We start from the raw sequence: 16,275 nt of genomic DNA, 5'->3' as shown, positions 1-16,275 counted from the left end.
TTCGTGTTAGTGCATGTCATCGCGAGATGACAGACCAAGTCTAGGCTCGTTCTGTCACGGGATCGCCCACCGACGACTCTGTCTCGGGGACGAACGCAGCCGGTCCTCGACGTTCCCGCCCGTGTGTGTGGTTTGTGAGGCACGTGCCACGTCAAGGACGTGCGTTGCTTATTCAAATAGCACACCACCCCTGCATGCATATGCATGGGCCACGCGCATGTAGGGGTGCCCTCCCCCCCTTCGGGCGGTCTCCATATCGAGCACCCATCCGGTGGCCCCGGCGGTCTAGGGCGTTATTCGGCACCGAGAGGGTGTAGTCCACGGTGAATAACTGCTTCTCCGTATTAGTGCATGTCATCGCGAGTTGACAGACCAAGTCTAGGCTCCTTCTGTCACGGGATCACCCACCGAAGATTCTGTCTCAGGGACGGACGCAGCCGGTCCTCGACGTTCTCGCCCGTGTGTGTGGTTTGTGAGGCACGTGTCACGTCAAGGACGTGTGTTGCTTATTCAAATAGCACACCACCCCTGCATGCATATGCATGGGCCACACGCATGTAGGGGTGCCCTCCCCCCCATCAGGCGGTCTCTATATCGAGCACCCATCCGGTGGCCCCGGCGGTCTAGGGCATTATTCGGCACCGAGAGGGTGTAGTCCACGGTGTATAACTGCTTCTCCGTGTTAGTGCATGTCATCGCGAGATGACAGACCAAGTCTAGGCCCGTTCTTCGAGATAGTCCATGGGTATCGAGAGGGAATGTGTCCGGTTTGTGCAGGAAGTGCGGGCCCTGTTGCTCCGTTGGCCTCAAAACTTCTTGTGCTCTCAAAGAAGGCCATCGCATGTATATGCATGGGCTATCCGGTGGCCCCGGCGGTCTAGGAAGTTGACCGGCACCGAGAGAGGGGGTAGGCCACGGTCAACAACTGCTTCTTCTCATGTTTATTACTTTACACTCTTTAAAGTTCTCTCTCGGTGCCGGTCTAGAAAGTTGACCGGCACCGAGAGAGGGGGTAGGCCACGGTCAACAACTGCTTCTTCTCATGTTTATTACTTTACACTCTTTAAAGTTGAGTTTTGAAATAATTCATCAAAAGTCATGGAATTTATAAACTTTGGTCGTAAAAGCATATGAAATATGAGATACAAAAAAGATAGTGCAAAACAAAGACAAAAAGAGAAGGGAAAAAAATTAGAGCACTGGTTACCGAGGGTCGATTCTCGGCTCTCGGTAATGGCCACCTTTTCCGAGAGTTGCGCTCGGTAAAGCATGTAACATAGATATCTTTCCTTCTTGTCCATTCTCGATAATATGTATTATACTTTTTTTTTCTTTCATGCTTGGCAAACAACCTTAGCACATCATAATTACCGTCTAGTGTTTTCTTCTTCGGATGGGCCTCGTCCTGTTCTAGAGACCGGCACCCCTCCAGTGGCCCCGGCGGTCTAGGGCGTTGTTCGGCACCTAGAGGGGGTAGGCCACGGGGAATAACTGCTTCTTCGTGTTAGTGCATGTCATCGTGAGATGACAGACCAAGTCTAGGCCCGTTCTGTCATGGGATCGCCCACCGAAGACTCTGTCTCGGGGACGAACGCAGCCGGTCCTCGACGTTCCCGCCCGTGTGTGTTGTTTGTGAGGCACGTGCCACGTCAAGGACGTGTGTTGCTTATTCAAATAGCACACCACCCCTGCATGCATATGCATGGGCCACGTGCATGTAGGGGTGCCCTCCCCCCTCTCGGGCGGTATCCATATCGAGCACCCATCTGGTGGCCCCGGCGGTGTAGGGCGTTATTCGGCACCGAGAGGGTGTAGTCCACGGTGAATAACTGCTTCTCCGTGTTAGTGCACGTCATCGCGAGTTGACAGACCAAGTCTAGGCTCGTTCTGTCATGGGATCACCCATCGAAGATTCTGTCTCGGGGACGGACGCAGCCGGTCCTCGACGTTCCAGCCCGTGTGTGTGGTTTGTGATGCACGTGTCACGTCAAGGACGTGCGTTGCTTATTCAAATAGCACACCACCCCTGCATGCATGTGCATGGGCCACACGCATGTAGGGGTGCCCTCCCCCCCTCGGGCGGTCTCTATATCGAGCACCCATTCGGTGGCCCCGGCGGTCTAGGGCATTATTCGGCACCGAGAGGGTGTATCCAAGTGGAAGCTTCTACCTCACGACAAGGAGAACGAAGAGTTGATACGGAAGCATCCACGAGTGGGACACATCAAGATGAAGAAAACGAGGAAGTACACCAAGATGAACCTCATTAACCTCCTTCTCCACCACGACAAGAGAACGACGACGTCAACAATGAAGAAGTCCACGGTCAACAACTGCTACTGCTCATGTTTTTTTACTTTACACTCTTTAAAGTTGAGTTTTGAACAAATCTAACCCAAAAAGCATATATATATCTATGAGTGCATCAAAAGTCTTTTATCGAAAAAATTCATCAAAAGTCATGGCATTTTCAAATTTTGGTCGTAAAAACATATGAAATATCAGATACAAAAAAGATACTCCCAAACAAAAACACAAAGAGAAGGAAAACAAAAAATTAGAGCAGTTGTTACCGAGGGTCGCTTATTGGCTCTCGGTAATGGCCGCTTTTTCCGAGAGCTGCTCTCGGTAAAGCATGTAACCTAGATCTTAACCGTTCCCCTTTCTTTCTATCTTCATTCTTCTCTTCCCCGCACCACCGCCGCCGCCGCCGCCGAAATCGCCACCGCCACCCTCAACCACCACCAACTGCCGCCGCCACCCCTCCTCCTCCGCCCCCAACTGCAGCCACCGCCGCCCCTCCTCCACCACCACCAACTGCAGCCGCCGCCACCCCTCCTCCACGGCCCCCAACTGCAGCCACCGCCCCCTCTCTGTTCCCCGCGCCACCGCCGCCGCCAAAATCGCCGCCGCCACCCCTCCTCCACCGCCCCCAACTGCAGCCACCGCCACCCCTCCTCCACCACCACCAAGCTTCATGGCCGGCGGCCGGCGCGGCGGTTCTTCGATGCAGCGAGAGGACGGCCGTCACAGCGGAGCTCCTCGGGTAGCACGGCAGCTGGAGATGCCCTCGGGTTAGTACAAAACCGGCCCCTCCTCCCTCTCTCGTCTCTGTATATTGAATCATATATGAATTATGCTTGTTGGCATATATTACATCCAGTTAAAATGAAGCTTGAATAAACCATGGAGTATGCTTCAATACTTTTTATTTACCATTTTGGTTGTGCTTATACTCTTCTTTCACATAACTTACGATTTTTTTAGTTTGGACATATAGGCCGGCTCCACTTTTATATTGAAATGAAACCAAGCATCGAACTAGTCATCGTCCCTAACATAGATATGTAAACTAATCAACAAAGTGAATACCTGTTGGCTTGGTTTTCTTTAATGAAAATCGGAAGGGGAAAACCCTTCTTTGATCGAAAAAAAAGTTTGATGCCTATTGAAGTAGTGTGGTTAATATTCACCATATTTATTTTGTTTTTCAGATTCTGATGGGGGCACTAGTAAGTACCGGAGAGTCCCGATTGGTAGGACCGAGTCGTCCGCCTCCCACCAGTCCACTCCCGACGACGAGTCATCATCGGATGGCGATGTCGGAGTGGACTTAGATGGACCAGATCCGCTCGCTACCGAGTCGGGCGACATGGAGGCCTCGGACGGCTCGGGGTCTACCTCGAGCAACATTTCCAAGAGGAAGAAATCCGGGCGTGGTCCAGGGAAGGTCCCGGAACCAACTGCTGCTAGCAACCGTCCTGTCATTTGCCCGACAGGAGAGGGGTAAGCAAGCATTTCATTTCCATCATATTTTGGATGCCACAGCTTTGACACTCAAATATGCTTGTCTTTTATGTCATGCAGTCAGTGGGAATTTATCCCGACACAACCTTAGGGGGCACGCCCGCCGAACCACGTCATCGGCTCCCTCTTGAGGAAGCACTTCGCTGGATTGTCCAAGTCAGGTGATGATGATCCGCCGTCGCCAGGTTTAACCTGGGAGCATTATCTACACAACAAGGATGAGCACGATGTCACCATGGCCACTCGGGTCATCAATGCTTTTTTTGTAACTATCTTTCCTCCGACCACTGCATTTTTCCATATCCAAATCCTTGCTTGCGTGGATGGTGAGAAGATGCCATATGCTTTCTTGTAGCAAACATTTTCTTGCGTGGATGGTGAGAAGCAGAAGGCGATCAAAGGCATCGTGAAATCTACCCGAAAGATACTCTCTGACACCAAGCACACGCTGCGGTACAAAGCCGTGATGCAGTGTCGGCCGGTCGATGAGAAGGGAGAGAAGATGACAAGGAAGACTGCTTGCCAGACCAACTTGTCGCGACAAGAATACCTGTCAGTGGTAAGTGACTACATCGGTTGCTAGTACTTTGATTCATCCCTCTTGTTCCTCAATTATTCGATTTTGTCTGACTAGGTGAAGGAACCCTGGATGAAGGAGGATTGTTGGGAGGCCCTGGTTGACATGTGGTGTGACCCAGCATGGCAGGCGTAGCATGTGGAGAAGGGAAATGAACGAGCCAAAATGCCAGGCCCGGCTCATGTCCAGGGGAGCCGGAACCTAACCGCTCTCAAGCAACACATGGTGTGTGGATTAAGATGTTAACTTTTTCGCACGGTGCATCTTGGTTCAATCAACTTGATGGTTAATTTTGCAGGAGGCGAAGGCTGGTCACCCGGTCCACATCCTGGAACCCTGGAGAGAAGGCCATAAGGGGAAGGATGGCGCCGAGTTCTGCAGCGAGTTGGCGGAGGAAAAGTGGGGGACCTTCAAAGAGGTCTTCCAGGAGGTGCACGGGCAGGAAGCCGAACCTACGTCCAAGCCCCTTGATCCCGAGCTTCTCATCATTGCTGGCGAGGGGAAGGGCCATGGCCGCCACCTCCTTTGCAACGGGGCGATCGCCACCTCCTCGCATCGCAAGCTGCATGAGATACGCGCGTCGAGCACCAGCTCAACTCCGTCCATACGGAGTCGCCCAACCGCCGCATCACGTGAGATAGCGCGTCTCAAGGTTAGCATCCTAACCTTTCATTTATGTCCTTGCCTCGAAATAGCACCGTTCCAACCTACATGAGCCTAATGCCATGTTACAGGATTTAATGACGCAACGGACTGTTGAAGAGGAGCAAAGGCGGCAGGCTGAGCAGGAGTCCAGAGAAAAGGAACGGGAAGACACGAACAAGAGGTTGAAGCTGCTTGAGGATCAACTACAGGTAGAACATTATCTAAACTAGAGTAGAAGATTCATTATATATGGACGAACCACCCTCACGTGACTCTCATCTTATAGGTTCTTATGCAATCTCGAAGCAGTGCAAGTGATGCCCCTCCTCCTCCTCCGGAATGTTAACCCAATGGCCTCTCCTCCTCAAGATGATCTATATATGAACAAGTGTACTTCTATTGTGACGTGCACGTGTTTTGCAAGTAGTGACAATATGTATGAATTTGCGACTTGTGTGTGACGTCGACTAGGATAATACATTCGACTTTTGTCATGTGGACTATCCCTAACTATGCCTATATATGTGTGGACTAGATCAAATTATGCCTATATATGATCAAATTATGCCTATATATGTGTGGACTAGATCAAATTATGCCTATATATGATCAAATTGCACTGCAGTTGTTTTTATCTGCAGGGATCAGAAAAGAAATAGCTTGACAGCAGAATGGATGGGAAAGATTTCCGAGAGCAACACTCGGAACACGATATACTACCGAGAGCACCTCTCGGAAACATGGTCGTCTGGGACACTACTGTTGTGCCACAACTTTTCCGAGAGCAGCTCTCGGAAAAGAAGGCCATTGCCGAGCATAGCTCTCGGCAAAGCTATGTAAAGTGTCAGCCCCCATGTGGGCCACGCTGGTCAGAAGGATTGCCGAGAGCAGCTCTCGGCAAAGATATCGTCATTTTTTTCAAAAATATTTAGCAAGTTATTTAAAACTTTTACTGATAAATGTGACCAGTGGGACCACACGTCAGTTAGAAAGAACACACACACAAAAAAAGGATGTTGCATATGCTTTGCCGAGGGTGACGCTCGGCAAAGTACGCAGTAACTGACGGAGCCGTCTGTTGCGGACGAGCATGCCACGTGGCTCCTATTTGCCGTGAGCTGCTCTCGGCGTCTGCAACTTTGCCGTGCGGTGCCTCTTTGCCGTGAGGCAGTGACGGCAAAGATGTCAGTTTGCCGTGACGGTGGGTTTGCCAAGAGTGACACTCGGCAAACCTTGCTTTGCCGAGTGTCCGTGTTTTAGCACTCGGTGAAGAGCATTACATCCGGCGTACATGAAAATTTCAGTAGTGAGTAGTATCAATCATGGAAGAATCATAACCAAACGACCAACACATTTCATGTGAATCATACGCACCAACTCTACTGCGACCGTACGTGCGGAGGAGGATCTTCTTGGCGCCAATATTAACTATGGTTATGGCGTCCGGCGGCGGCGCGGACGTGCCGGAGTCGGAGGTGGTGACACTGCGGTTCGCCCGGCAGGTGGTGGCGGGGCGGTGGTTCATGGCGCTCGCGTGCCTGCTCATCCTGTCCGCGTCGGGGGCGACCTACGCCTTCGGCATCTACTCCACGGCGCTCAAGTCGTCGCTGGGCTACGACCAGCGCACGCTCAACACGCTCGCCTTCTTCAAGGACCTCGGCAGCAACGTCGGCGTCGTCGCCGGGCTCCTCAACGAGGCCGCGCCGCCCTCGGCCGTGCTCGCCGTCGGCGCGGCCATGAACCTCGCCGGCTACCTCATGGTCTACCTCGCCGTCGCCGGCCGGACCTTGCGCCCGCCGCTCTGGCTCATGTGCACCTACGTCTGCGCTGGGGCCAAATCGCAGTCCTTCGCCGGCACCGGCGCGCTCATCACCTGCGTCAAGAGCTTTCCAGGGAGTGGCCGCGGGGTCGTGCTGGGCCTGCTCAAAGGCTACGTCGGCCTCAGCGGCACCATCTTCACGCAGCTCTACCTCGCCATCTACGGCGGGGACGACTCCAAGTCCATCCTGCTGCTCATCGCCTGGCTCCCCGCAGCCGTATCCGTCGTCTTCCTCCCCGTCGTTCGCGTGAAGCCGCCGCCGCCTAGACGAAGCGCCGGCGCTAACGACGATGGCGCTTTCTTCTGCTTCCTCTACATCTCCGTCGCCCTCGCCTCCTACATACTCGTGATGATCGTCGTCCAGAAGCAGAGCAGCTTCTCGCACGCTGCCTACGCCGCGTCGGCCACCGCGCTGCTCATTCTCCTCATCCTTCCCCTGCTCTCCGTCGTCGTCCGGCAGGTGTACTACTACTACTACTGGCTCTACAAAAGAGAGCTCCAGCAAGAGCCTCCGCCGGAGCCCCCGACATCGACATCGACATCGACATGGGTGACCGCCGAGAAGCCAACCGCTCAAGTCGTGCAAGTGGTAGAGCATCCGCCGCCGACGTCGCCGTCGTCTTCTTCTTGCCTCGGCTCTTGCTTGAAGCACATGTTCAACCCGCCGGCGCACGGGGAGGACTACTCCATCCCTCAGGCGCTAGTGAGCGTGGACATGCTGGTGCTGTTCCTGGCCACCATCTGCGGCGTGGGCGGGACGCTGACGGCGATCGACAACATAGGCCAGATCGGGCAGTCGCTGGGGTACCCGGCACAGAGCATCAACACCTTGGTCTCCCTCGTCAGCGTCTGGAACTATGCCGGACGGGTCACGGCCGGGTTCGCGTCCGAGGCCCTGCTGGCGCGGTACGGCGTCCCGCGGCCGCTCGCGCTCACGCTGGTGCTCCTCCTCTCCTGCGCCGGCCACCTACTGATCGCCCTCGCCGTGCCGTGGTCGCTCTACGCCGCCTCCATGATCGTCGGCTTCTGCTTCGGCGCGCAGTGGCCGCTCATCTACGCCATCATCTCCGAGGTGTTCGGGCTGAGGTACTACGCCACGCTCTACAACCTGGGCGCCGCGGCCAGCCCCGTGGGCGCCTACCTGCTCAACGTGTGCGTCGCCGGGCGGCTCTACGACGCGGAGGCGGCGAGGCAGCGCGGGGACGGCGAGAGCAGGACGTGCATGGGCGTGCGTTGCTTCAGGGAGTCGTTCCTCATCGTAACGGCCGTCACCGTGGGCGGCGCGCTCGTGTCGCTGGTGCTGGTGTGGAGGACGTGGAGCTTCTACAAGGGAGACATCTACGCCAAGTTCAGGGATGCCGTGGCCGTCCAGGACTCATCCGACGGTGGTTGCGCGGTTGAGCAGCGGCCGCAGGAGCCGAGTCAACACCGGTAAACACAGGAGCTGCTAGACTCACGGACGGTTTTACGTGGCCAGGTCTCAATTGGCCGAGACTTGAGCAAATCTAAGTCAAATGGTATGGAATGTAAAAAATGAAAACAAAAGCTAAAATTAAAAAATTGTATGGATCTTCACATAAGATCTCACGAATATAACATCGGCTAAGGCTTGTTTAAGTTTCAGTCGACTGAGATTTAACAAATTCTCTTCCCTGCTACCCGCCTGGCGCCCTCATGCCTCTGACCGCCCTGGCCTCGTCCACCCGCGGCAGCGTCATTGCCCCTGCCTAGGCGATCAGAAGGGAAGTGACTCGTCCGCAACGGCCTCATGGGGGAGGAAGGAGGCACCAATCACTAGTAGAAAAGAGGGCTTTGGTTCAAGCCGGGTCAGCCCATTAGTCCCGGTTCAGTCCAGAACCGGGACCAATGGGGGCACTGGCCCCGGTTCGTGAGGCCAGGGGCCTGCCGGGCCTCGTGGGGGTATTGGTCCCGGTTCGTCTGGCCCCTTTGGTCCCGATTGGTGGGACGAACCGGGACCAATGGGCCTCGCTCCTGGCCCACCACCATTGGTCCCGGTTGGTGGCTTGAACCGGGACCACAGGCTGCCCTTTAGTCCCGGTTCATGCCACGAACCGGGACCAATGAGGTGCCTATATATACCCCTCGCCCGCAAGCAGAGCACTCCAGTGCTCTGTTTTTCTCTGGCCGGCGAGGGGAGGACTTTGTGGTGCTCTAGCTCACCTCCTATGCACATGAGGTGTTCGATGAAATGCCCGAGCCATACTAGTTAAGCTTTCTCCTCTCGAAGCTCGACCTCAAAGCTCCATTTTCCTCGAGATTTGTCTAGGTTTAGCGGCCCGTCACGTCCCATTCCCGTCTTCACCGCCGTCGATCGCCCGCGCCGATCTCGTCGCCGGCACCACCATGGTGAGCCTCTTGTTCTTATCTTCTTTCTGAAAGAAAAAATTCTTACTTTAGATAGATACTTGTCTAATTTTCTTACTATTTTATTGCTTGTTATTATATAGTGCGATGGTTTTGGTATCCGCCCCCGTCAGCCCTCGTCCTGTCTATGATTCAGATGTGGTATATATTATCTTTATAACTATTGGTTCATTTATTGTTTATGAAAATTATGCCGACCAACGTGACATAGATTTTATTTATCTAGGAGGTATGTGAACCAGAAATTCCAACCGACCCTATTGTCGAGAAGTTAAATTTAGTTGAAGAAGAAAGCAATTTCTTGAAGGAAAAAATAAAAAAATTGAGGAGGAGAAGATGATATTGGAGTTGCGTGTTGCGGATGTCGTCGATGATCACAAGATCAAGATGGATGCAATGCGCTTGAAGATTAGAAAGATTAGAAAATATGCCATTCATACCGAGGCTTGGTATCATTATGCCGTTGGATCAATTGTTACCTTGGTTGCGATTATGATCGCATTTGTTTTCGCATTGAAATATTTTACATAGTTTCAATGTATGGTTTAATTAATTAGATGCTCTGGAGAGCTATATGTTGTTAGATGAGTACTATGTATGTACTTTGGTTTTAATGTGATGATGAACTTCTATTAATTTGGTCACTTAATTATCTATTCATGATGTTCTGTAATGGTTTTTGACACACTTAATTATATATAATGCACGCAGATGAACCGGCAATGGATGTACGGTGACAGACACACCTCCGAGTACATTAAGGCGTGCATGATTTTCTCGAAGTGGCTGAGGCAAACAAGCAGAATGGTTTTATGTGTTGTCCATGCCCTAAATGTGGGAATACAAAGTCTTACTCTGACCGGAAAATCCTTCACACCCACCTGCTTTACAAGGGTTTCATGCCAATTTGGACGAGGCACGGAGAAATAGGGGTTATGATGGAAGATAGCGAAGAAGAAGAGGACGATGACAACTATGTGCCTCCTGAATACGGTGATGCTGCAACGGGGGAAGCTGCTGAAGATCAAGAGGAACCAGACGATGTGCCCAATGATGCTGCAACGGGGGAAGCTGCTGAAGATCAAGAGGAACCAGTGCCGGATGATGATGATCTCCGCCGGGTCATTGTCGATGCAAGGACGCAATGCGAAAGTCAAAAGGAGAAGCTGAAGTTCGATCGCATGTTAGAGGATCACAAAAAAGGGTTGTACCCCAATCGCGAAGATGGCAACACAAAACTCGGTACCGTACTGGAATTGTTGCAGTGGAAGGCAGAGAATGCTGTGCCTGACAAAGGATTTGAGAAGCTATTGAAAATATTGAAGAAGAAGCTTGCAAAGGATAACGAATTGCCCGACAGTACATACGCAGCAAAGAAGGTCGTATGCCCTCTAGGATTGGAGGTGCAGAAGATACATGCATGCCCTAATGACTGCATCCTCTACCGCGGTGTGTAGAAGGATCTGAACGCATGCCCGGTATGCGGTGCATTGCGGTATAAGATCAGACGAGATGACCCTGGTGATGTTGACGGCGAGCCCCCCAGGAAGAGGGTTCCTGCGAAGGTGATGTGGTATGCTCCTATAATACCACGGTTGAAACGTCTGTTCAGAAACGAAGAGCATGCCAAGTTGATGCGATGGCACAGTAAGGACCGTAAGAAAGACGGGAAGTTGAGAGCACCCGCTGACGGGTTGCAGTGGAGAAAAATCGAGAGAAAGTACTGGGCTGAGTTTGCAGCTGACCCAAGGAACGTATGGTTTGGTTTAAGCGCGGATGGCATTAATCCTTTCGGGGAGCAGAGCAGCAATCACAGCACCTGGCTCATGACTCTATGTATGTATAACCTTCCTCCTTGGATGTGCATGAAGCGGAAGTTCATTATGATGCCAGTTCTCATCCAAGGCCCTAAGCAACCCGGCAACGACATTGATGTGTACCTAAGGCCATTAGTTGAAGAACTTTTACAGCTGTGGAATGGAAACGGTGTACGTACGTGGGATGAGCACAAACAGGAGGAATTTAACCTGCACGCATTGATGTTTGTAACCATCAACGATTGGCCCGCTCTCAGTAACCTTTCAGGACATTCAAACAAGGGATACCACGCATGCACGCACTGTTTAGATGACACTGAAAGTATATACCTGGACAAATACAGAAAGAATGTGTACCTGGGCCATCGTCGATTTCTTCCGACTAACCATCAATGTCGAAAGAAAGGCAAGCATTTCAAAGGTGAGGCAGATCACCGGAAGAAGCCCGCCATGCGTACCGGTGATCACGTACTTGCTATGGTCAATGATTTACACGTAATCTTTGGAAAGGGTCCCGGCGGACTAGCTGTTCCGAATGACGCTGAGGGACACGCACCCATGTGGAAGAAGAAATCTATATTTTGGGACCTACCCTACTGGAAAGACCTAGAGGTCTGCCCTTCAATCGACGTGATGCACGTGGCGAAGAACCTTTGCGTGAACCTGCTAGGCTTCTTGGGCGTGTATGGGAAGACAAAAGATACACCTGAGGCACGGGAGGACCTGCAACGTTTGCACGAAAAAGACGGCATGCCTCCGAAGCAGTATGAAGGTCCTGCCAGCTACGCTCTTACGAAAGAAGAGAAAGAAATCTTCTTTGAATGCCTGCTCAGTATGAAGGTCCCGACTGGCTTCTCGTCGAATATAAAGGGAATAATAAATATGCCAGAGAAAAAGTTTCAGAAACTAAAGTCTCATGACTGCCACGTGATTATGACGCAACTGCTTCCGGTTGCATTGAGGGGGCTTCTACTGGAAAATGTCCGATTAGCCATTGTGAAGCTATGTGCATTCCTCAATGCAATCTCTCAGAAGGTGATCGATCCAGAAATCATACCAAGGCTAAGGAGTGATGTGGCGCAATGTCTTGTTAGTTTCGAGCTTGTGTTCCCACCATCCTTCTTCAATATCATGACGCACGTCCTAGTTCATCTAGTCGACGAGATTGTCATTCTGGGGCCCGTATTTCTACACAATATGTTCCCCTTTGAGAGGTTCATAGGAGTCCTAAAGAAATATGTCCGTGACCGCGCTAGGCCAGAAGGAAGCATCTCCATGGGCCATCAAACAGAGGATGTCATTGGGTTTTGTGTTGACTTCATTCCTGGCCTTAAGAAGATAGGTCTCCCTAAATCGTGGTATGAGGGGAGACTGGCTGGAAAAGGCACGCTAGGAGCGGACTCAATAATATGCAGGGACGGGCATTCTTGGTCTCAAGCACACTTCACAGTTCTACAGAACTCTACCAGACCGAGAAAAAGAAAAGATAAGGAAGCGAATACATCATACAATGAGCCAAAGCGCCACATAGTTCTTTCAGGAAAAAGGGACATCGTGGGAGTGGAGGGTAAGACAGACATGTCTGAAGATTATGAAAAGTTTCATGAAATTCCTCCCTTCAAAGTCAAGGCTGACCCAAGCATCCTGATAAACGATGAAGATTATCCATGGTTACGGCGCAATAAGCAAATGACACAAGCGAAGAAAAAGTGAAGACTTTCTCCCGCAACTATTATGATGATACCATGCCAACTTTGTAACACACGAGTATGATACCATTGTCCGTTTTGTACACGAAGTGCATCCAGTTTTTGCCGTAACCCTCTCAACTTTCTTGCACATGCTATGTGGATGAAATGATGATACCATGCCAACTTTCAACCTTTTCAGAGTTCATTTGAAATGCTTTTCAATTTCACGGTCTTATAGCTCAAAATAATCAATAAATGCATGAAAAATAAGAAATGAAGTCAGAAAGGGTTGAAAATTGATGATGTGGCTTTGAATGGTGCATTTTGAACACACAAAAAGTCAGGAGTTTAAATAAGTTTTAAAAAATAAAATCCCTTTGTAACAGACGAGTTTCCGTATGAAATCCTGATACTTCGAAAGAGATTGTCCATTTTGTACACGAAGTGCATCCAGTTTTTGCCGTAACCCTCTCAACTTTCTTGCACATGCTATGTGGATGAAATGATGATACCATGCCAACTTTCAACCTTTTCAGAGTTCATTTGAAATGCTTTTCAATTTTAGGGTCTTATAGCTCAAAATAATCAGTAAATGCATGAAAAATAACAAATAAAATAAATAAGTAATTAGAAACAAAATAATATAAACTTTAATAAAATATATAAGTACAAACAAAACAAAATAAACTTTAATAACATAAATAAAATTTATGAAACTAAAATTATCAAAGTATTTTCTGTTCAAAACATTATAAGCAACCTCTAGTATCATTGAAACTAAAATTATATAAAATTGATGCAACTAAAATTATCGAAGTATTTTCTGTTCAAAATCATTGAAAGCAAAAAGAATTTTCATAAAGAACTTTTTTGTTAGAAACATTAATAGCAAAAAGAATTATCATAAAGTAAAATAAATGAGTAATTAGAAACAAAATAAAATAAATAAGTTTTTTGCTGTAAGTAGAAACAAAACAAAATAAATAAAGCAAAAAATAAAACAAAAAACAGGCAAAAAATAAAAAATATGCCACCTACTGGGCCACCACGGCCTGAATACGACTAGAAACCCATCGATGGGCCAGGATTTAGGCCCGCAGAAGGCCCAGTAGGCCCATCAGGCATAGCAGTGACAATTAGGCCCGTAAGCCTGCAATGGAGAGGAGCTCGAGAGGGGAGCGGCAGTGAGGCTTATAAACCACTGCGCGCCCCTCTCAACTAGCGAGGTGGGACTAAACTTTCGACGCGGGCGCAGCAGCACAAGGCCTTTGGTCCCGGTTGGTGGCACCAACCGGGACTAAAGGGGTGCATTGGTACCGGTTGGTGGCACAACCCGGTACCAATGCCCCCCCTTTAGTCCCGGTTGGTGCCACCAACCGGGACCAAAGGCCGCCGCTTCCCACCCTTGGGGCTGCTGAAAAGAGACCTTTGGTCCCGGTTGGTGGCGCCAACCGGGACTAAAAGGGGCATTGGTGTCGGTTGCTGCCATGAACCGGTACCAATGCTCTCCGTATATAAGCAGGACTTGTAAATTTTTTAGTTTCATCGAACATTTGCCCCCCGACGACGCCGAACTCATCGACGCCGCCAGGCTGCCCGTGCTCGCCGTCGCCGCCCCGCGCCCTTGCTGCCCGTACTCGCCGACGCCGCCAGGCTGCCCGTGCTCGCCGTCGCCGCCCCGCTGCCCGCTCCTCGTCACCGCCCACTCCACGTCGCCGTCGCCCCGAGCCGTTGCCCTGCCCCGACGCGCCGCCCCGGTCCGTGTCCCTGCCCCGACGCGCCGCCCCGGCCCGCGCGCCCCTGCCCCGACGCGTCGCCCCAGCCCGAGCTCCTGCCCCGACGCCGCCCCACGCCCCCGGCCTGCCCCGACAACACGCCGCCGCCACGTTCGGTCCGGCCGCCGGCCTTCCTCTCTGTTTTTTTCATATATATGATATTTTTTCAGATTTTTTGTTCATATATATGATGATTTGTTTTTTGCATTTTTATAAAAAATGTATATATGTATGTATGTTCTCTGTGCATATAAAAGTTAGATTTTTAGTACATTTGGGTACATTTTAGGTTAGTTTCATTTTTAGAAAAGTTTTATATATTTACGAAAAGAAGGGAGAGAAGGAAGAAGGAAGAAGAAGAAAAAGTTTTATATATGCAAAAGTTACATTTTTAGAAAAGTATTATATATCTAGCTAGGAAGATAATGAAGAAGAAGAAAAGGAAGGAGAGGAAAAAGGAAAATAAGAAGAAAAAAGAAGAAAAAGAAGAGGAGAAGAAGAAAGGAATAGAGGAGAAGAAGAGAAAATAGAATATTCTATTTTTCTCGTCTTCTCCTCTATTCCTTTCTTCTTCTCCTCTTTTTTTCTTCTTTTTTTTCTTCAATCTTCTCCTCTATTAATATCTTCTTCTCCTCTTTTTATTTCTTCTTCGTCTTCTTATTTTTTATCGGATATGTCGTTGTCGATATACCCCGTGTCCCGATAACTTCAACACGGGGGGGGGGGGGGGGGTTCGACCTACCCCCTCCCCGATAACATTATTTTCCCATGTATGTATGTCGTCGTTGTCGATATAACCCCCTCCCGGATAACTTCGACCATGGTAACTTATACTACGGGAGCATCCCCCGGCCCTCTCGCTCGACCAAAACTCTCGAGGACACCCAAACCCTAGAAAAAACAATGTCGGTCTCCTACCCCCTCCCGTCGTGCCCCTACCATTGAAGCGTTGCCGAGGCCACCCCAAACCCGGAATAAGCTAGGTCTACGTTTGCACTAATATATCCACCTGCTGTCATGTTTGTGTAGTAATTGCCATGTTGTAATATTTGCAGAAACAATGGAGCACGGACGAGACGAGGAAGCAGAAGAGGTGTTGGGGGACATAATCTTAGCCGGAGGTGATGTCTTGTCGTATCTTAACGACAATGATGGTCTGGAAGAACAAAGTGAAGAAGCAGGCTACGGTGATCGAAGAGTGGAGGAGGAAAGACATGATTATGATGGCTCAGTTGACCCAATGCTGGTGCAAGAAGGAGCCCGTGGTGACGGCTCCGGTGACCGAACAGAGTCCGGCCAGGTAAATATATTAGTTAAGCCTGTGCTGACTAGCTAATTGATGCATTCATTGTTTTGGTATGTACACATATTAATTAACTCTCGTCTTTCTTCTTTTTTCTAGCCCTCTGGATTGAGCACAACTTCGGTAAAGAGACGAGGCCCGAAGAGAAAGTTGCGCTCGGATGAAAGGTTTGAGATCACAGCAATCGCGCGTGACGGCCAACCGATTGAACCCATCCGGACAAAGGAATCATTTGCTGCTCAGTGCGGGGTTCTTGTTAGGGACAAGATCCCGATTAGCATCCACCAATGGTATAAGCCTAAGAAGGAAGACCCTGAGGTGTCTTATGTCAATGATATGCAGAAAGATGATCTTTGGACTGAGCTGAAGGCAAATTTCACCCTACCGCCAGAGGAGGATCTAGAGAAGCCAGTTAAAGAGCAATTAATCAAGTCTCATGCTCTTAAGAAGATGGTA

General features: G+C 50.2%; 1 protein-coding gene across 1 annotated transcript; it reads left to right on the top strand.

Annotated features, from left to right (window-relative positions):
- The first annotated feature begins 1,380 nt into the window (after positions 1-1,380).
- LOC109733004 (protein NUCLEAR FUSION DEFECTIVE 4-like) lies at positions 1,381-8,283 on the top strand. Its single transcript, XM_020292210.4, has 3 exons — positions 1,381-1,397; positions 3,039-3,078; positions 6,505-8,283. Exon 3 carries the CDS (start codon positions 6,553-6,555, stop codon positions 8,281-8,283), a length of 1,731 nt encoding a protein of 576 aa, XP_020147799.1. The 5' UTR covers positions 1,381-1,397; positions 3,039-3,078; positions 6,505-6,552.
- The last annotated feature ends 7,992 nt before the right edge of the window (positions 8,284-16,275 follow it).

This window comes from Aegilops tauschii, chromosome 6, assembly GCF_002575655.3.
Source record: "Aegilops tauschii subsp. strangulata cultivar AL8/78 chromosome 6, Aet v6.0, whole genome shotgun sequence".
Taxonomy (NCBI): Eukaryota; Viridiplantae; Streptophyta; class Magnoliopsida; order Poales; family Poaceae; genus Aegilops; species Aegilops tauschii.
The sequence above is the reverse complement of the archived record's forward strand: the minus strand, read 5'-3'. Positions and strand labels throughout refer to the sequence as shown.

Coding starts and splice junctions, on each gene's coding strand:
- LOC109733004 (XM_020292210.4), top strand. CDS start 6,553: ATGGCGCTCGCGTGCCTGCTCATCCTGTCCGCGTCGGGGGCGACCTAC.